The sequence below is a fragment of the Haliotis rufescens genome, unplaced genomic scaffold (assembly GCF_023055435.1).
Source record: "Haliotis rufescens isolate VD_foot unplaced genomic scaffold, xgHalRufe1.0.p SCAF_7, whole genome shotgun sequence".
Lineage (NCBI taxonomy): Eukaryota > Metazoa > Mollusca > Gastropoda > Lepetellida > Haliotidae > Haliotis > Haliotis rufescens.
In genome coordinates, this window is record NW_025964361.1 from 44,143,019 (window position 1) to 44,165,905 (window position 22,887).

Below are 22,887 nucleotides of genomic sequence, written 5' to 3' on the forward strand. Positions count from 1 at the left end.
TGGTCAAGCACCTGCTGAACTTGGACATTCCACAGTCTGTGGAACAGTCCCGCAACCATATTATTTTCTTTGCCATAGTACTTCTTTCCCTAAATAAAGCAAGACTATATTTATCCCTGAATAAAGCAAGTCCATATTTTCGACAGATTCGGAATCTCCTATCTCACTGGGGCTCCTTTTCAATTTAGATGGAGTTGTTTGGTTTTATCAGAATTATATATTTTTAGAGTTTTAAATGTTTGTTGTTTAACGCTGCACTCAGCAATATTCCAGCTATATGACGGGGGTCTGTAAATAATCAAATCTTGACCAGACAATCCAGTGATTGACATCATGAACATCTATGCAATTGGGATATGTTGACATGCATCAACCAAGTCAGTGAGCCTGACCAGCCGATCCCGTTAGTCGCCTCTTACGGCAAGCATGGGTTGCTGAAGACCTATTCTACCCCGAATCTTTATGCCTCTTTGGGAATGTAGAATATCCACATATTGCATATTATAAGTCATCTCTGAAAAAAAAAATATAAGTTTCAATAATACTCATAGCCCCGCCAATTTCCCTACTCTACAGAGTGCCTGCCCTTAATCTTACCAAAAATGATAAAAAAATAAAATAAATGTGTTTTTATTGATAGTGGCCTCTTACGACGAACATGGCAATTGTGATTCTAGGTTTGTCTGCACCATACCCGTGCTTGTGGGTTTCACCAAAGTGGTAAACGTCTGAGACCTGCATCACTTTGGGCTTTTCTCCCACATTATATTGACACACCGTGATATAACTGCTATACTGTTTAAAAGATGGTGTTAAACCCAAATCAATCACTCACTCACTCACTCACTCACTCACTCACTCACTCACTCACTCACTCACTCACTCACTCACTCACTCACTCACTCACTCACTCACTCACTGTATATCCCTCCCTCCTGTCTCCAGCCCTGCAACCCCAAACACCCAGACTTCCTGAAGACAGGAGAGCTCTGCTCCAAGGAAGGCATCAACAACACCCTGACTCTGTTCCGATGGCGGACCTCGGCACCCACGGGTGCGGATGGTGTGTCCAGTGACCTCAAAGACGTGTCATCCAACACTTACTTTGCATCTACTAAAGGCATCGCCCTGGACAGTATCTACTTCTCTGGTGGTAAGTCAATTCTTTATTGTACAACTTTCTCATTCTTTTTAGAGTAGGGACCATCTAAAAATATATAATCTCATTAATAATGGAAGTTATCCCAAATTTCCAAATATTTGCTCATTCAAAACAAATTCAATATATGCATGTTCCATATTTTTTGTTGAGGTCCAATAACCCCTCACAGTTCTAACTGCCAGGACCACTCAATTTCTTGTTAAGTAATTTTTGGAAGCATCTGAAACCATGATGGTTTTCAAATCTCAATTTATTTATCATAGTAGCTGTTGCAAAAACACATGTTTGTGTATGGCTGAAGGGGCGGTGGGGTAGCCTAGTGGTCAAAGCGTTGGCTAGTCACGCCAAAGACCCCAGATGGGTACAATGTGTGAAGCCCATTTTCCGGTGTCCCCCGCCGTGATATTGCTGGATTATTGCTAAAGCGGCATAAAACCATACTCACTCACTCACTCTTCAAAGAATCCTCATTTATGTAATTGACAGGCAACTACATGTTTATTTATGTAACTCATTCAGACATTGATATATGGATTTTTCATCCAACATAAATGTAACAAATTGATTTGATTAATATGATGAAACCAGCCTTTGACATGACCCCTGAGGCATGAGGTGGTTCAGATAGAATTCAATATGTCTGAACAATTCAGTTAATTGCTCCTTGAAGGGTGTCAGCATTGTCTGGTACTCACTAAAAGATGAGTGTTGTCTTGTGTTTCGGTCAAATGGTATTTGATATTACATCAAGATTATCTCGAGGCTTTCTGCAACTACTGGTTTGGTTTTATTAGAGCTTAACTGGCCATAAACATTCTCAGTGTTTCTTTCTGAGAAGGGTATGGGTGGCGTACAGGAAAACAGTTACTATGTATGTGACTCACGAAAATAAATGCTGTGATCCAGTAAAAATCTGGACAGTTTACGATGTTTCACATTTTACTGCCTTATGGAGCAGACCCTTGTCACTTTGTAACAACAATTATTACTTTTAGTCTTTAAATATTGAGAATATTTTTTAATGGCTGCTTATTTCCTTAAATATTTTGTGTGTATCTGTTATAAACTTTGATATGTTTTACATTTCCTGTGAAACCTCTTAGCTTATGAAGATGATGTCTTTTGAACATATCTTATAGATGTATGATTTTGATCATGTCCAAGTTTGTTGTTAAATTTAACCTTACAACAAGATTTTAACAAGTAAATTTATGACTTTTATTTTGTGTGAGTTTTGTGTTATCTTTCATAGAGTTAGCTTCAAACTACATATGAATGGCGAAGTTTGATTTCTGTGATCATAAACTGTGAAACTGATATAGTACGTATTTTATCCACAAATTGTGGAAGTAGTCTATAAGCTATTGACATCAAAATGTGTCATTCATACATCTATGCACATCAGTTTTGTGGTCATGTGATTGTTTCGGTAGTAAAATCATATAGGGTATGAACTTCACGTTATTATATTTCAGAGCCAAAAAACATGTTTGAATGAGGATTTTCTAGCCATACATTTTGTCCTAGACCAACCCTTTAATAGGCTCTGAAATTGTGTAGTTTTGATAGAAACAAGCAACTATATTTAAATTGATAAAGAACCTTAAACCATTAATTAACTTGTGGAAAATCTAGACTTTCTTCTTATAGGGCTGGGGGGCACGGGTGGCACAGTCGTCTAAGGCACCGCGATTCGCTGTGCAGAGTTGCGTCCCTGGGCATGCCAGAAAGCTATGATTGTGGGTTCGAATCCCGGTTCGCCCCGATTATGTTTCTATGTTTGTCAGCACCATACCCGTGCTCTTGGGTTTCACTTAAGTGGTACACGTCTCATACCTGCATCACTTCAGGCTTTCCTCCCACATTAAGCTGACACGCGATATAACTGGAATACTGTTAAAAGCGGCATTAAACCAAACTCACTCACTCACTCACTTCCTTCCTATGGGGCTATATATACATGCCAGGGCTGGGAGGAAGGGGAAGTATGGTTTGAGGGCTGTGAGACAGACTGATGTTTGTGTGTTCCAGGCAGCAGGATCCAGTGTGGAGCCCGTGCTGTCAACACCGACGGTGACCCCGGCCTCGAGCTCCTCAGTGAGCCGGTCACAGTCAACACCGACATGGGAATCTGTGAACCGCAGGAGATGAACTCCATTGGCGCCGAGCCATTTACAGCCAAAGTCCGATACACAGGTAGGTGCTGGGAGAGAACTTGTCTGATATTATATATTATATATTATATATTATATATTATATATTATATATTTATGACCAAAAATACATTTTCTTATCACTGAGCAATTGATTAACTGAGCTCAAGGGTCATGGTTCGATCCCAGGCCGCGTCATACCAAAAGACGTTAAATGATGGCACTTGTTACCCTGTCTGGCGCTTGGCATTAAGGGTCTAAAACAAGGACTGGTCGGCTCGGAGTCAGTATATTGTACACACGTCGCTGTATAAGTGCAATAATCTTGGACACAACGGACCTCACCTGTTCTACTAAACCATCTTAGTGTTAGATGATCGTAATTATCTTACTTTAACATAGGCTTTATGATAGTCATAGCGCTAAGAAATGGGGCCCTGGTGGAGATTTTGGTTCAGAGCGGGTCCCTTGGAACCAATGCTTGTCTTGTTGGTAATGATAATGTTGTGGATCGTTGCTCATGCTTTCAGTCACTGGTTTGCCGCAGTAATATATCTGGAATATTGCTGCCTGCTGTTGAAAAACATTTACTCACTCACTCTACTTGTTAACACAATATGCAGCAACTATAATATCAGATTTACAATGATGAACAGTTGACAAAGGATCAGTAATGTTTGTTTGTTTATTTGTTGTTTAACACCACACTCAGCAATATTCCAGCTATATGACAGCTGTCTGTAAATAATCGAGTCTGGACCAGACAATCCAGTGATGACATCATGAGCATTAATCAAGGCATGCATCAACCAAGTCAGCAAGCCTGACCACAGGATCCCGTTAGTCGCCTCTTACAACAAGCATGGGTTGCCTTTTACGTCAAGCATGGGTTGCTGAAGACCAGTTCTACCCCCGCTCTTCACTGGTTGATCAGTAATGACTGAAATCTTGAGCCACAAGCAGGGGTGACTAAAATGTGCTGTGCTCTTTAATCCAGGTCCGGATGATCCTAAGTACCCCAACAAGGTCCGTGTTGCCGTGACAGTCCCACACCGAGATGGCATGCTGCCGATAGTATCTACCCGACAACTGTCTAACTTCGAACTGACGCTGAGCCGAGACGGCACGCGTGTGGCCACACATCGTTGCTCCAACCTGCTCGACTTTGATGAGTACGAGACTGAGTATGGTTTCATCACCAACGCCACCAAGAACCCCAACATCATCGGCGAGACAGAGCCGTATCAGTACAGCGCAGACATCAGATCGAAACCAACCCTCAGGTTCTACAGGTAAGATCTCACATACTGTATTTAACATAAAAGATAATTACATGGTTCAGTACATTTCCAAATATAACAAACTCTGAAGGAAAGATCTTTCATCTTCTTATATCTCAAAGCGGAGAAGGGGCGGTCGAGTAGCCTAGTGATTAAAGCCTTGGCACGCCATGCCGAAGACCCGGGTTCGATTCCCGACATGGGTACAATGTGTCAAGCCCATTTCTGGTGTCCCCCGCCATGATATTGCTGGAATATTGCTAAAAGCGGCGTAAAACCATACTCACTCACTCAAAGGGGAGAACTTTTCTCTTTTGTTGATGGGATAATTTTAGGGAACGCTGTTTACCGTATTCAGCGCCCCACTCCAATAAACCCCCCCTGACCAACCTCTTCATCAATCTGTAATAAATCTTTATAAGAGCCTTGTACAAAGTTTTAAAAATTAACACGACAGTCCATATATTTTCATATGTGAATTCTTATGAATTATGATGATCTCTTATGTTTTCAGAAACCTGAACATGGACTCGTGTTTGTGGGAGTTCGTCAGCTACTATGACATGTCAGAGCTTACTACAGACTGCGGTGGAGAAATTAACACAGATGGACAGGTAACACAATTCGTTTACAGTAGGACTCGGGTGTGTCAGGCAACACTGAACTACTTTCCAACTACTGTCTGTAAATAAACAAGTCTGGACCACACAATCCAGTGATCAGCATCATGAGCATCAATATCCTCAAAAACAAGTTATCAACCAAGTCACTGAGCCAAACCACCCAATCCTCTTTGCCACCTCTTACAACTAGCATAGTTTGCCGGGGACTAGGGCTGGGACGAGTCCAAATTAACTACCCGGGTACCCATCTCCCTATTACCTGACCCTACCTGGGTACCCTCTGTAGGTCTCAAGAGATACAAAATGTCAGATTGAGGTTTTTTTTACCACAGCACTTGCAAAACGTATTAAGATACATGTATTAAACGATCTGGTCATGCATACACTGAAGTTGACTGAAGTTATATCTTTATTCAACCATATGAAAAGTCAGAAGGAATGGGTGCATAGGAAGAAAGAAATGCGAACATTAGTGACTTGTGGTGTAACCATAGAGTTCTAGATAATTTTTGTCATTAAACAATATATCACATGACTAACCACGGGTCCGGGTAGTCCTGTGGGTACCCGGGTCCTACTCAGTACCCACCCGACCCGGGTACCCGAGTTACCTGTCCCAGCCCTACCGGGGACCTTGTATTCTTACCCAGAATCCCCAGTGGTCTCTTCCCAATACATTTTACATTCAATATTGTGGTTACAAATGTATAATTAAAGAAGAATTTAATAAAATATTGGTCATGACATTTATTTTTAACATGGTGGACAGATTTTGATTCTGATAATGTTCAGCTAGTGGCATTGTGGGATTGTCTCCAGTATTTTGTCGTTGTAAGACCAAGTGGTTACAATGTGTCACCTGTCTGACTGTGTCATTGTACCTAGACAACATGAATCATTACTTATTATTACTTGTTATTATATTTAAACCATTGTGACAAGCTGAAATATTGCTGACTGGCATAAAACACTATTCACTCACTCACTCTTTCCTTTCATGGAGACATGTAAATTTGCTGAAGGTGTTAGCATACACCATACTTGATCGGGCTTACTTAATGATATTTGTTGTGAGTGAGTGAGTTGGGTTTAATGCTGCTTTGAACAGTATTCCAGGTTATCTAAAAGTGTTTCTGCTAAATTCAGGAAAGCCTGAAGTGATGTATGTCTCAGACTTTAACCACTTCGATGAAACAGACAAACACTGACAGACCTAGAAACATAATCAAGGCAAAACAGGGATTTGAACCCACAATCATAGGCTCCTGGCATGCCCAAGGGAAGCAACTCTGCATGGCGAATTGTGGTACTGGGCCACTCGTTTCACTCCTCAATTAATTTTTTGTCTTATGTATAAATAATGAATCTATTTTTCAATTAAGTTGCAGAAATTATAACTCCTGATTACAGGTGATGTTTTATCATTAGAAGATCTACTTTATATCCATTTATGGATTAGCTAGTTTAAACTTGAAACTATCTTGTGTTGCAGGTGCTGAATTCCAAGCAGTCATATGTATCGATGCGTGTACCGCTGTACGTGTCGTACATCTTCCACTCCCCTGTTGCCACCGGCGGCTGGACCCACTACGACATGCAGTCACAGTTACAGCTCACCTTCGTCTATGACACCGCCATCTTGTGGCAGAACGGAATTAGCTCCCCTGAGGGAGAGTCAGGACTTCAAGGTATTTTGGCCAAGGACAATGTCAAAGATTAAATATGTACAATGGAAATGTCAGATCTCAAATTGAAGTCTTGATGAATATGTGCACTTTAGATGAAGGCTTTTTTGGTTAAATATACAAAATATTTACTAACTACAGTAGAACACGGATAGAACAAACAAACAAACGGATTCAACGAACTGTTACAAAATCCCTGATTTATCTCCTCTTTATTATCATATAAGATATAGGTATATAACAAACTCTTTACAGCGAACTAACATATATAGCATACTGATATCCGATCCCCAACAAACCCAAATAACACTTATTAGTGACGTGTATAGCGAACTGAGAAATTTCACTCAGTGTCAAGTGTCACTGACAATTGACTGTACGCAATCAGCAGCGAATCAACACAATCAGCGGGGATGATTCAACATTGTTAAACCTGCTTCATGTTAATCCTACCTGTAATTGGACTAATCTTGTCTGTAAAACAAACATTAAACATATAAATTTCACGAGTGTCCGTTCACATTTACGAATCTTATGAAATGTTTTTAATTGAATGCTATCAAGTGATCTCTGTTATTTTAAGTCAATGCTGCAATTATGTATACTACTCAAAAGAAGTTAAGGATCACCTGATTCTTTCATATTACAATAGTTAATCTTTCATGCCATGACAGATTAACATTACCAATATGAAAGAATCGGGTGATCCTTAACTTCTTTTGAGTAGTATATTTTATATTATCCAGCGGAAGTTTCCAAGTGAAAACGAATATAACAAACTGGTTTCTTGAGTCCCTTGTAGTTCGTTCTATCCACGTTCTACTGTATTTCATTACATCTTTTATCGGTTTGGGCAAGGTGATAATGATAAAGTTGCAGATAGAATGTTTCTGCATTACCACACCACTCTAATGCACTCCCAACACTCTCTACACTGTAATTTGTTGTCAGGTTACCTGTACCCGACTACCATGAGGATTCGAGATGATGACCGCCTATCTGTCACATTCCGGACTGAGGCCAGATTCAGGGGACAGTTCGTTCTTGGACACAAAGGTAAGAGCAATGGTCCATTACCATGCACAGCTCATTGAAAACATAACTACTCTACAAACAGTAGGTCAATTTTTGGTTTACTTCTTCAGTTTGTCATTCAAACATTGTACAATTTCCTCGGCATAACGGAACTTGCATAAAAATATTCGCTCACAACAGATATTGAACAAAATTATGGTATTTCATAATATGTATGTTATAATAAAGAGGATAATATTTTGTTAATGATAACATGTTAACAGTACACAGCAAATAAGTATACCAAGTACTGTAAATCATGAAATTAATGCAAGTGCTGACCCCAAGCCATAAGATGCATCATGAAATTAATGCAAGTGCCGATCCCAAGCCTTGAGATTCATCATGAAATTATTGCAAGTGCCGACCCCAAGCCATAAGATGCATCATGAAATTATTGCAAGTGCCGCCCCCGAGCCTTGAGATTCATCATGAAATTAATGCGAGTGCCGACCCCAAGCCATAAGATGCATCATGAAATTATTGCAAGTGCCGCCCCCGAGCCATAAGATGCATCATGAAATTATTGCAAGTGCCGCCCCCAAGCCATAAGATGCATCATAAAATTAATGCAAGTGCCGACCCCAAGCCATAAGATGCATCATGAAATTAATGCGAGTGCCGACCCCTAGCCATAAGATGCATCATGAAATTATTGCAAGTGCCGCCCCCGAGCCATAAGATGCATCATGAAATTATTGCAAGTGCCGCCCCCGAGCCATAAGATGCATCATGAAATTAATGCGAGTGCCGACCCCAAGCCATAAGATGCATCATGAAATTATTGCAAGTGCCGAACCCTAGCCATAAGATGCATCATGAAATTATTGCAAGTGCCGCCCCCGAGCCATAAGATGCATCATGAAATTATTGCAAGTGCCGCCCCCGAGCCATAAGATGCATCATGAAATTAATGCAAGTGCCGCCCCCGAGCCATAAGATGCATCATGAAATTAATGCGAGTGCCGACCCCAAGCCAAAAGATGCATCATGAAATTAATGCGAGTGCCGACCCCAAGCCTTGAGATGCATCATGAAATTAATGCGAGTGCCGACCCCAAGCCATAAGATGCATCATGAAATTATTGCAAGTGCCGAACCCTAGCCATAAGATGCATCATGAAATTATTGCAAGTGCCGCCCCCGAGCCATAAGATGCATCATGAAATTATTGCAAGTGCCGCCCCCGAGCCATAAGATGCATCATGAAATTAATGCAAGTGCCGCCCCCGAGCCATAAGATGCATCATGAAATTAATGCGAGTGCCGACCCCAAGCCAAAAGATGCATCATGAAATTAATGCGAGTGCCGACCCCAAGCCTTGAGATTCATCAGGAAATTTTTGCAACTGCCCCTTGTGGAGCAGGCTGTCATCTTGCCGGGTCAATGTTACATATGCAGAATATGGGGATGAGATTAACATGGGTTTTGTTTTCCTCCGACTTCTGTTTCCAGTATAAGTATGTGGCAGTGGACCTGATGGGACACCAGCATGCCCAGACAAAAATGCGTCAGTTTATTATTACTGCAAAAAAGAGACGCTCACATTTTTCACATTAATTTCATGATTTACACTATCTTAGAATTCCTGTGTCCCCCTGGGGATTCAAGGTAAGAAGTGTCATCCCCAGTAACCTGTGCTGGTTGTAAGAGGCAACTTAATGGATTGGGTGATAAGACTTGGTGACTTGGTTGATTGTGTCATCGAAATGCAACATTGTGGGTCATTGCTCATAATATCAATCACTGGATCCAGACTCTATGTTTTACAGGCCGTCAACATTTAGCACGAATATAGCTCAGAGCTTTGATTAACAAACAAAAGAATGAACATACAATACCGGTGTAATTGCAGAGACAAAGTTGGAGTCCATGGTTACCTCCCCTGACCATCCATCGCTGACCTTCACCCTGAAGCTTATTCGAAGTGAACCTACCTTTGAGCAGCCAGAACAGCTCTGGGAGTTTGTGTCAGACTATGCTGTAAGTAAAGAATCACATGTGTTTGGCAGTGAATGTATGTGAATGAATTTTGAAGATGAATAATTTCTTGACAATTCTGTAATGATATGACTGGAATGTTACTTGTTATACTTAAAAGACAATGTGGTCATATTGTGCCTGAAATTTTACTGACTTGGCAAATAAACCCGAAACACTCAATAATGTATCCTGCCTTTTTCACTAAGTGCGATATATACTACTCCAAAGAAGTTAAAGAACACCCGTATATGTTCATATGACTGTAGTTAGTATATCATGGCTGGTGGGTATTGCATCACAAGGCCTTCCAATTTTGGGTATTCTTTAACTTGTTTTTAGTAGTATATATGTATATTTGTTTGTCTGTAGAGTAGCGTTATTATTATGATATTTGTGAATGCAGGCCCCTAGTTTACATTGGCAATACAAAATATCCATGTTGCATTGTTGTGAGCTGCAAAGACTCCTGCCAGTAACCAGGCTGCTGTGGCAGAATATGTCCCTAATGCTTGCCATAACGTAACAAGAAATGGGGTTAAACATTGCGATCAAGATTATTGCACTTGTATAGCGACGTGTGTGTGTGTTGTCTGTCTGTCCATCCATCCATCCATCCATCTATCCATTTGTCTGTCTGCTTGTGCTCGTCCCAACTATTGCCTGTTTTATAGTGCTAGCCAACTCAGACACAGTATACTGACTCTTGATTGACTAGTCCTTGTTCTATCCCCTTAATGACTAGCGCCAGGTAAGGTTACAACAAGTACCATCTTTTAACGTCTTTTGGTATGATGCGTCTGGGGATGGAACAACCGACCTCCCACTAGTCCACGGAGGCGGTAACTTGTCTTACGAGTCGACTATTGAGTTGACTATTGAGTCAACAATCTGTAGCCCTAGCTTTCTTCCAAAAAGTGAAAAAAAAGTCATCTACAGCCACTACGTTTCAATCATGGGCTAGGCCCATGAAGATCCGGGGCAGAATAGGTCTTCAGCAAACCATGCTTGTCGTAAAAGGCGACTAACGGGATCGGGTGGTCAGGCTCGCTGACTTGGTTGATGCATGTCATCGATCCCAATTGCGTGGATCGATGCGCATGTTATCAATCACTGGATTGTCTGGTCCAGACTCTATTATTTACAGACCGCCGTCATATAGCTGGAATATTGCTGAGTGCTGCGTTAAACAACAAACAAACAAATCATGGGCTGATGCAGTACGTGTTGAAAATACCCGCCTGCCAGACAGTCTGAGGCAGCCAATTTTGCTGACGGATGGTCAGTTTTGAAAACTTGCACGCCCAATGGTCAGGGGTTTAATAAACTTGACAATCCACCCATTTATTGTTATTATCAGCGAACTACTCGTAACATTGAACAGTACTAATCTTATATTTATCCTTTGTTACCTTTGTTCATTGGTCTAGAAAATTCTGGACTGGCAACATTTAATCTGGCCTAGTAACTTTACAATGTTGCCATTCTGGTTGTCTGACTGAAATTTGGGGGAATTTTATACACTGGCTAATGATCACTTGTTTGTGTGGCCCAGATCTGATTATTCGCTGTCAGCCGAAATATAGTTTCTTTATTGCTGACTATAGTTTCTTCATTGCTGACTGTGGCTTGAAATAATGTTTTGTAATTCGATGAACAGGTGCGTGACTACTCCGGTCTGTACAAGATCCAGCTCATCCCCTGCACAACGTCTATCAACCAAGAGTACTCCGTCCCGCCCATCTGCAACCCACGCAACCACCTCAACTTTGACCTCCCAATCAGGTTCCAGCAGGTCAGTGACCCAGTGCCCACCAAGTTCAGTCTGGACACAGACTTCCACCTGATGCGGAAGAGGGCGTTGTGGCTCGGAGACGGATCAATGGGCTTTGGGGACGAGACAGACCCGGCCTTCACACCTGGTAGGTTGACACACCTTCACACCTGGTATATTGACACACCTTCACACCTGGTAGGTCAACACATCTTCACCTGGTAGGTCGACACACCTTCACACCTGGTAGGTCAACACACCTTCACACCTGGTAGGTCGACACACCTTCACCTGGTAGGTTGACACCTTCACCTGGTAGGTTGGCACACCTTCACACCTGGTAGGTCAAGACACCTTCACATCTGGTAGGTTGACACGCCTTTACACCTTGTAGGTCGACACACCTTCACTTGGTAGGTCAACACACCTTCACACCTGGTAGGTCAACACACCTTCACCTGGTAGGTTGACACACCTTCACACCTGGTAGGTCAACACACCTTCACCTAGTAGGTTGACACATCTTCACACCTGGTAGGTTGACACACCTTTACACCTGGTAGGTTGACACACCTTTACACCTGGTAGGTCAACACAGCTTCACCTGGTAGGGTGACACACCTTCACCTGGTAGGTCAACACACCTTCACACCTGGTAGGTTGACACACCTTCACACCTGGAATGTCAACACACCTGGTGGGTCAACACACATTCACACCTGGTAGGTTGAGAGAACATTCTTAATGATGAACTCTGCTTGGACCATATGGCAATCATAGCAAGTTTGATTCAAGTAATTCAAAAAGTTAAGTTCAAGTTCTTCAAGTTCAAGACCTTGTCTGCAAACAAAAGTTTCAAGTTTCAGCTACTGAAATATTATATGTATATATGAGAATGGATTGTTGGTTGAGTCTTGTTCTTGAACTTATTCTAAAGCGTTTTGATATTTATTCAGAAATAAGGGGCACGGGTGGCCCATTCGTATAAGGTAGGGTTCGTTTCCGGAGCATAACTCATAAACCGTTCAATATTTTTTCATCAAACTTTGCAGGTCTGTCAGGTACATGCTGAACTGGTGCCTTTTGCTATTGAGAAATTTTAGAAATTTTTATTTTTTACGTTTCCATGGCAACAACATGGACTTCGGTTCTGTGAGGGTAGGGTTCGTTTCCGGAGCATAACTCATAAACCGTTCAATATTTTTTCATCAAACTTTGCAGGTCTGTCGGGTACATGCAGAACTGGTGCCTTTTGCTATTGAGAAATTTTAGAAATATTTATTTTTTACGTTTCCATGGCAACGAGATGGACTTAGGTTCCAAACTCATCTTTTTTTTACAATTTCCATGACAAGTTCCACCTCGGTTAAAAAAGGTTAGGGTTTGTTTAGATTTAATTATGTCATAAATTCTGCAACAGGGGCGGGGGATATAGCCACGTTAGTTGCAAACTCTTGTTGATGTTACTGTACAGCCTTGTCAGTGGATGTCAACAGTTGAATGCCATGCTACTACACATATCACCACATGTATACAACTTATGTACAACATGTATTCCGCAGCCGACAAGATCTACGGTCGGATCAATGTTGACCCTGTCCAGAACCTGGGCAGCTCGTTTGCTCTGACCATCGAGAAGGTGTTCCTGTGTTCTGGGAAGGACGGCTACATCCCCAAGTACGACCCCGCCAACAAGGAGTTCGGCTGTGTGGCAGAGAGCGAGAATCTGCAGCACGTCTTCAAGATTCTGGTAGGTCCAAGACTTTCATAGCATGTCACTTTTGTCACTTTTCAGCCTGGTACTCTTTGAGTGACATTATAGAAGTTTGAATCTATGAAGGGAAAAGATCAGGCCCCACTTGCACAAAGCGATCTTAGTGCTAAGACTATGGTAAGCCTATGTTAAAGTATGGGAGTTAAGATCATCTTAGCGCTAAGATTGCTTTGTGCAAGTGGTCCATGATAAGGAATATTACTCACATAATGAAAAAAATTGAAAAGTGTGCTTTTGAAGACATTCATTTTGCTAGCAAAAAACCTCATCATTGAGTTTCGATCTTGTGGTTACAATCAAGGTAAAAATCAGCAGTCCTGTTACTGTGAGCAGTTATATCTAGCATTGTGTGCAGTATATGTATATTACCAGCACAAAATGAAAGAGGAAAATGTGCAGATGTATTTTGAGTGCTATTGACCAAATTCAATACCAAATATAACCACCGCGCATTGTGAATAATATTCCTTATCACCGGAATGGCTTGTTCTCCCTTTGTGTAGATCAGCACACATGTAGCTATCCTTGTTAATTTATCATCACAATATTTCGTGATTCTATTTCAAGTGGTGAGGACAATAATAACTTTATTCTGGGATAAATGTGAGTTCAAGAGGATGCTGGGTAATGATGAAGTAATCATTTGTGACGTGTACCTTTACTTGATCTATCTGTGTACCAGGACAAGGGTGCCCCCTACACTCAGAAGGAGAGGTTCCGGGATATTCCTTTCAATGCCAGGCTAGCACTTGACAATGTGGACGCCACTGCGTTGGTCACACAGCCAGGAGCAGACGGCTTCTCTGTCGACTGTGAGCCATTGTTCAAGGTAGGCTACAGGTCTATCATGGGGTTAGATTATGAATATGTTTGGAAGCTTCACTGACCCGTGAAGATCCGGGGTAGAATAGGTCTTCAGCAACCTATGCTTGCCGTAAAAAGTGACTATGCTTGTCATAAGAGGCGACTAATGGGATTGGTTGGTCAGGCTCGCTGACTTGGTTGATGCATTTCATTGTATCCCAATTGTATGGATTGATGTTCATGATTTCAATCACTGGATTGTCTGGTCCAGATTTGATTGTTTACAGACCGCTGTCATATAGCTGAAAGATTGCTGAGTGTGGTGTTAAACAACAAACAAACAAACAAACAAAGAAGCTTCACTGCCGACAGCCGTTGTTCAAGGCAGGCTACAGGTCAATCATGGGTTTAGATTATTAATATGTTAAGAAGCTTCACTGTCGACTGTGAGCTAATAGATCAAAGACATTTTTCACTCGTGAATTTTTTGTCATTGTCATCAATGTTTAAGCTTTTTACGGTGGCTTTTATGTTAATACAGGGGTGATAGGGTAATCTAGAGGTTAAAGCATTAACTATTTTCACAAAAGCCCAGTGCTCCTTTGTTCAACAAGAATTACATTTATGAAGGTGTGATATTAGTGGGATATTGATGAAAGCAGCTCCAAACTCACTCACTCACTCACTCACTCATTGTTTTTGGCAGGTTGATGGAGGACGTCAATGGTTCTTGCATGCAATCTACACTGTCCGTTCCAAAGAAAATGCTGCTCGTGGAATCGGTAAAAGAAGTATTGAGTACCATGCTGTTATGGATGCCTCCCGTGTTAGACGAGACACGAGGGATGCTAACGGAATGGGCAAAGATGGAAAAGGAACTAACATGGCGCGTGTGGAACTTTCTGCCCTGGACGAGCAAGGCGTTCAAGAAGTTGGAACCAACGTAGAAAATGAATATCCAATTTTGTTAATCGTTATCATATCATGTATCGGTTTGTTATTATTAATCTGCATTTTAATCATCGTTATATGTATCGTTAGTCGTCGTAGGAAACACACGTCACCCCCACCGTCACCCACCAACACCATCGTGGTTGCTGGCAGTGCAGGGTCCTCGCGTGTCGTGGCGGCCCAGCACTTTAACAACGATAGGACTGAAGTGTAGCAGATTACGTCAAGTGTTACAATAATATCTACATTACATATGAGGAGTATTCTTTTTATTTGCTCAAACTGTCAAAATGGAACTGAAAGGAAAAAAATATATATAAAAGGAATATTAATTGTGAGAATTTTCTCAGATTCCATGTGAAAAAAACACTAAAGTAGATTATTCTATTCTCATTCCATTTAGAATTTGAAATATTGGAAGGATACGTAACTTTGCAAAGGACTCAATTGTTCAAAGAGTGATAAGTATAAGAACGACTAGTGCTATGTGAATTCGATACTTGATTGTTTCATTAAAAGTATTGTTTGTTCATTCGATACTTGATTGTTTCATTAAAAGTATTGTTTGTTCATTCGATACTTGATTGTTTCATTAAAAGTATTGTTTGTTCATTCGATACTTGATTGTTTCATTAAAAGTATTGTTTCTCCACTATGCACAGACATTAATGCCCGTATAGGCCAATCCATGGTGCTATCCAGTTTATACTAAATCCGCGTTTTTACAACTAACACCATAATTGTTTTTGTGAGATATTCTCCCATGTTGATAACACATTGCTTTTGAGCTTTGCTGTGATTTTCACTGACACAGCTAGTTAGGCTATGCTCAAAAGGGAGAAATTCATTACAAATGTTTTAAGATATTGATGACAGTGTATTAAATTGTTTTTATGTAAAATGTTCAAAATGACTCCAAGTAGTCTTCAACTAAGAAATCTGTTTTTCAAATTTTCAGTTATTTTGAAATGTTAATGTCAAAGCCAGTTTCAGTTAGATTTTATCCGTTTTTATCCAATTTACATGTCCTGCTTAAGGTGTAAATTTTTTTAGTTTTGTTCTGATATTACCGGTAATGTGTATATTGTGAAAACAAAGCATGGGTTAATAAATTTAAGATAATTTTGACTTAGACATTGTACGCAAATGTTTCTTTGGCAGCACAGAAACTGCAGATGGGAGCCTTTTTGTTTGGTGAAAAGATCTGCTTCCCTAGTGTGATATTTTATTTTTTGTTTTGAAGCAGGCATAAAATGCTGCCGTATGAGATGTTTGTCTATGCGATGATTCTTAAGAAGCACCTGTTGGTTGCTTATAACAAGGAGTGTCTGTAACCTATGACCAGCTATCTTGTGAGATGGTGAAATGTGTGTGAGCCTAGCTGCATTTAGTTAATCCCGTTCAGCGTTCCATCCTTTGTTTCTTTCAGCATCTTTGTTTTCGCATACAGTTTCACCCCGTTCTTTCAGATGTTTGTTCAGCATTGTCATAGTAACGATGATTTAACGGATGAATGATACACAGTGCGTGTACACTCACAACATTAACTATTTACACAAAATATGTTGGCCTTTGTTTCATTGATGTTAATGACATCAATAATTAAACAACGTTATCAAAAATATGTGTACACATTATTGGACAAGTAAACATTAATGGCCATCAAGTTAATAATTTACAATAACGAAATTAGCAAAATCATTCAAAAAATGTGAAGTTATCTTTTAATATTTTGTTGACTACAGTTGAAATTTTCAATGTTCCACTAACAACCCAACCATAAGTGAATATGATTTTTAATTTTATTAATTTTTAATAATCCCCGTTGATATGTCATAATGGATATGCAAGAAGATGTGCCTTATCAGAAACTGCCATATTGCATTATAATGCTGGTGGCCCAGTAAGCAGTGTCAGCTTGTCACGGACATGGTCTGTGTTTTATTCCCACATGAGCAGAAACTGTGGTGCCCTTGTGTCCCTTGTCTGCTTGTCATCATCTGATGAATGTACCGTAATTTTGCTGATACAGCTGAATCATGAAATGTCATGCTAAACATTATTTGTTAAAAACTATTTTAACATCGCTACTTACTGAATACTTAATGCAAGATGTTCAATTGTCACACAACAACGTTTCATTTTTGTGGAAAAAAATACCTTAAAATATGACATGATTTCTTATGTGAAGCACCTTTGTATGAAACTGATAATATCCTGTTTCATCAGCAATGCAGTTTGTTATACACAGTGTGATACTCATTATGTTCTGGTTGTGTTGCAAATGGGCTGTGGATGAGATGTTTTATTATATTATGTTCTGACTGCTTTGATAGGCTGTTACAAGTCTCAAACAGATTTTTAAAACTTTAAATTAGATCAATATTAACTAAAAAAAAACTTTTTGAAAAAGGGATGTTTCACCGATTTTATTTTAAAGATTTCTTTTGGTTTTAATTTTTTTTTTCAATTTGAATATAAAATATCTTAATTTTAAAAAAAATTGTATTTTTAAATTAACAAAAAAATTAAATCATAATTAGAATAAAATGTTGCCGTTCTTGAAAGACAACTCGGACAATATTATTTTTCTGTGAAGTCCTGTTGCATTTTTTTGGCCAAGAAAAATAATAGATCTGGACTTGAGTCATGATTTAGGAAATTTGAAACTGGTCAGAACAAGCATCAGTAAATGCTTTAGTTTAGCAAGGACATGTCTGAATGGTATTCTAGTGCGCGGGAATATTGGTAGAGTAGTTGTGGGTTGAGCCAGTGTGTTGTAGTGGGACCCAGCAACCCAGGAGAAGGTGCAACAACCATAAACCTACTTTTAAAGAGAATTTTATATATAAATCATTCATTCCAGTTGTGTCCTGCTAACTGGGATCCTTGTAAACATGGCTGAACAATGCTGGAACATAGAACACATGTATTATGTAAATGAAAATAATAAATCCAACTCAAAAGAAGTTAAAGAACACTTGACTCTTTCATATGACTATAGGTAATCTGTCATGATGTCTTTAACTTCTTTTGAGTAGTATGTATACTACTCAGTTTTTAAAAGGAATTGTCCAGGTGAGGTCTGAATGTGACCGACTCCTTTGGAGATGTTGCCATACTAATAGTATTCAATATCAGCATGGAATAGACATGTTTTCAGCTTTGTTTCATGTGAAATAAAAAGGTACACATTTCCGAAAGTTTTTATCTGCAACCTCTTGAGAATTTGGGTTGTATATTATTATAAGTACTTAGTAATAATAAATTTTGATAAAGTTTTGTATATGGTTTTGTGAAAGAGACTTGGTTTTGTACAACAATATTAGTTTTATGGGTAGTATTACAGTACAGTTCCACATTGATGCCATGGGTCCAGCTTTTAGTAGGACATGATAAATTATTTATTCTTCTTCATAACTGATCATTATTCAATTTAGTAAATTCAGATTCATATAAAAGGTAAGGAGAGGTTGCTTGGAAACAGTGGTAAAAGGGATGGCCAAGTTCATCGTTACTAATATTTTGATGTTGCCTATTTTGTTTAGGATTGGTGTGAATTACCTAGCAACTTATTGCATAATATGGAGATGTTTCTGAAATGATTATCCTAAGAACAATTATTCAGTTGTGTTTGAATTGATGTAAGTATTAACATAGACGTTTGTTATGTCTGTTTTAGTTAGCGAGTGATAATGAATGTGCCTACATCAAACCACATGTTTATAGCTCTCTTTTTTAATCAGCTTTTTTAAATAAACGCTTAACAAATGAAGACTTTTGATAATATTTGGAAAGAATTGTCATGAATTTTGAAGATTATGAACAACATGTATAAGTTGTTTATATTTATTAGTGATCATGTGTAGTGTTTTATATGTCTGGATGTTTTATTTCTTTCTTGTAATGATCTAAGTAGTATTTAGATTTCTGTAGCTGTTAGAACTACGACCGTAAGCAGTTCAATGTGAATAGATTTTTACTTGGATTGAGGAAGGTGTATATGAAGGTTAAACGATTTCAAACCGTAATGGAATTTCAAAACTTTTAGTATTTTATGAGAAAAGAAGAAAAATATATCATGATGAAACATATGAGATCTGAAAATTATTATTTTTCCTAGGGTACCAGAGACAGGATAGGGTTTCCCTGCAAGGCTCTCCAAGTGCATGGGTCAAGTTTAATAAATTTTACACAGTTATATAGGGGCGGTCGGGTAGCCTAGTGGTTAAATTGTTCGCTCGTCATGCCGAAGACCCGGGTTCGATTCCCGACATTTCTGGTGTCCCCCGCCGTGATATTGCTGGAATATTGCTAAAAGCGGCGTAAAACCATACTCACTCACTCACTCACTCACTCACTCACAGTAACATAACTGTCATAACGCCTAGACTTCAACATAACTCTATGACAGTCCTACAGCTCTGACTGCTTTATGAACCTGGACCCAGTTGTAATGCCAGATCAAGGTCAACACTAATGGGGGGGCACGGGTGGCCCAGTCGTCTAAGGCGCCGCAATTCGCTGTGCAGAGTTGCATCCCTTGGGCACGCCAGAAACCTATGATTGTGGGTTCGAATCCCGGTTCACCCCGATTATGTTTCTAGGTTTGTCATACCATACCCGTGCTCTTGGGTTTCACCGAAGTGGTAAACATCTAAGACCTGCATCACTTCGGGCTTTCCTCCCAGATTAAGTTGACACGCCGTGATATGACTGGAATACTGTTAAAAGCGGCGTTAACCCCAACTCACTCACTCACTCAACACTGATGGTCACACCCTATATCTCCGACTGTTGTACTGGCATATATGTATTACAAACATAAGGGACATAACTCTGCTTGCAGTGTGTCCGCTGAACCGTTTTTTAAACTGCAGATTATCAATATTAGATCTTATGATTATATAACTTGAGATTCCATTAACGGTGTAAGATTGAAACTAATACTACCTCCGATATTGCCATATCTCATATTGAAGTAATTACAAAAACCTGCCTCCTACATTTGTCATATTGTTTCACAGATCAGGGACTTGCCTTCAATGTGGCATAAGAAACTTCAAAATGTCAGTTAATATTTAGAAAGTAGAATCTATATACATTTATGATTTTTTACACTTGATCATAAATTATGACCAGTAATTAGTCCATTGTCATGAAGTTTCAGATGTATACAAGGACATGAAACTAATTTGTAAATCCTAGATTTAATGCGAGTCTGATCCCAGTTAGTGGTTAAAGTGTTCACTCGTCATGCTGAAGACCCGGGTTCAATTCCCGACATTGGTACAATGAGTGAAACCCATTTCTGGTGTCCCCAACCGTGATATTGCTGGAATAGCGGTGTTAAACCATACTCACTCACTCACTCACTCTTTTGGTTTGACGTGGATGGCAGTCCAACCCCAGACCTTCTGCTTTCTGGGCAGTGACTTGGGCACTAGACCACAGGCAGTTTGATTAAGAAAGGGGTCAAAGGGGTCTTGCAAATAATTATGTATATGTGTATGCATATGTATACACACTGGCATTAAATGAAGGATTTACAGCAGTTTGAATGCACCTGTTAACCGACTGAATATTCATAAGACTATAAGTTTGAACCTACAGTGATATGAATATTCAGGTATATATCTGGAACAGCATGGCAATAACTTGTGTAGTTCCTTAAACTTGACATCAGTGAAGTAATAAATTTGTCACTTTGTGTATATTTTAGATTTTGTTTCTGTATTAACGATCTCAGCCATTGTTTGCCACATTTTGATGAGGACATCTGGGAGTTAATTGCTTTTGTGATACATAACATCAGGCTATTTTTGTTTCTTGTGTTGGGCTTTTTTTTCTTATGACGAGACAGAAGACGAGAAAAAACAAAAACAAATGTCATGCTTGATTTGTTAATTCTTACATTTTTAAAAAAAGGGTAAAATAAATAATAAAGACAAAGTACAAATGTTTTTGAGAGTATATACCTTTTTATTCGTCTATTTTTATTACTCTTTAGGGTACTCGTTAATAAGACAACAGTTAAGTTGGTCTGGACTTGAAGTAGGTTTTGAGAATCAAATATAGGACGAATGTCAGTTTTCTTTATGAAAACAAAATATTCTTTTCTAGATGTTTTTTTCAGATTTGTCAAAGTTGTTAAAAAAGCACCTAACTCCCATCATCTACCTCTGAATATGTCCGTGTCATATTTATATTGTGTTCTGTTTTAGTCTGTCTCTCATGAACGACAACTCTATAGCCAGAAACATGTTAATTGTACGCCAGTACCCAAACCTACCTGTCAGGTCTGTTTTTCCGTGTTTCACAAGCATTTGAATGAGATTACAAAGTTCAGCAATGTTACAAATATTACAACCCTGATTCTGGATGTTTAGTTGCATTGTTACTTGTCTAACGGCCTTCAGTACAGTGTTGAAATATTGCAGTATTAGCAAGAAGTTTGTACAAATTGTTTCCTACTTTCTGTACTGTATATCATGGCTTTAAGTACTGATCTTGTTTGTGAGAATTAAGCATTGGCTTAGTCACATGTACAGTGCTCCTAAATGAGGTTTTAATAAAATACACAATGAATTTTTTGTTTCTGTTGTCATTATTAACTGAATGAGAGTGTGATGCAATCTGATTGGTTTAAAAACATGATTAAATGTAGAATGTTTTGAAACAGGCTTGTCTCTTTTCTTGAATCCAGAGGGGTGGCGGGGTAGCCTGGTGGTTAAAGCATTCCTTCTTTATGCCGATGACTTGTGTTCGATTCCCCACATTGGTGCAATGTATGAAGCCCATTCCTGGTGTCCCCCGCCATGATATTGCTGGAATATTGCTAAAAGTGACATAAAACCATACTCACTCACTCACTCACTCTTGAATCCAGGATAGTCTTGGAACCTGGCAGAATTCCATGTTTTCAGATAGGTATCCAACCACACTTGAAAAGTAGATAAGACAGCTCAGGTCTAAAAAGGACTTGAATTACCCTCTTGTCACGCTTATGTAGGTACTGCCTGCCTAACAGAACCTGTCCTATCCTGAAACTTCTCGAATGATCAAGCCTGTCATGGTTATTAACTACAAGGGGCAGTAACTCTAAATTCCGTTCATTTGCTTCCACTGACAGCTCTCAACATTTTACTGTGGCTTCAATCATTTGCTCCAACTGTCAATCACTACAAATAAACTTACAATCTCTACTTCCCCACAACAAAACGTAACCAGCATCCGATATCTGTTGTAAGAAGTGATTATGTCAACGATGATCAGTTCCACATGGAATATTAGTTCCATCCGAAACAAATATTTTCAGTGTACATTTATCTCGCCCAGTGACATTGGGCACGTTGAAGTGACTGTGAAGGTTGATTTATACCACGACGTGACACTGTGACCTACTCAATGTTTCTATGGTTGGTTACAGGTAGAACATGTTACTTTAGAGAGGAGCTAGGTGAATTAGTAACCAAACCAATTCGTAGCCATTCCCAGCTCGTAGACAAAATTTACGGTGAACTCGAAGACAAATGCAATACAGTGATGACAATAGAACTGAATAATGATTTATTAGACATAAATATTTAAGTGGCATATGTATTTCAAATCACTGATCTAAAGCAA

At 39.4% G+C, this 22,887-nt stretch overlaps 1 protein-coding gene across 1 annotated transcript in view; it reads left to right on the forward strand.

The window, feature by feature from the left end:
• LOC124132698 (FRAS1-related extracellular matrix protein 2-like) overlaps window positions 1–21,849 on the forward strand; it is a 219,246-nt gene extending 197,397 nt beyond the window's left edge. Inside the window, exons 15-25 of the mRNA XM_046496760.2 lie at window positions 946–1,153; window positions 3,194–3,358; window positions 4,313–4,607; window positions 5,110–5,209; window positions 6,711–6,906; window positions 7,855–7,959; window positions 9,834–9,961; window positions 11,619–11,880; window positions 13,295–13,482; window positions 14,189–14,335; window positions 15,017–21,849. Of these exons, the coding sequence (XP_046352716.2) occupies window positions 946–1,153; window positions 3,194–3,358; window positions 4,313–4,607; window positions 5,110–5,209; window positions 6,711–6,906; window positions 7,855–7,959; window positions 9,834–9,961; window positions 11,619–11,880; window positions 13,295–13,482; window positions 14,189–14,335; window positions 15,017–15,475 (2,253 nt within the window). The 3' untranslated portion in view covers window positions 15,476–21,849. The remainder of the gene's footprint in view (window positions 1–945; window positions 1,154–3,193; window positions 3,359–4,312; window positions 4,608–5,109; window positions 5,210–6,710; window positions 6,907–7,854; window positions 7,960–9,833; window positions 9,962–11,618; window positions 11,881–13,294; window positions 13,483–14,188; window positions 14,336–15,016) is intronic.
• The last annotated feature ends 1,038 nt before the right edge of the window (window positions 21,850–22,887 follow it).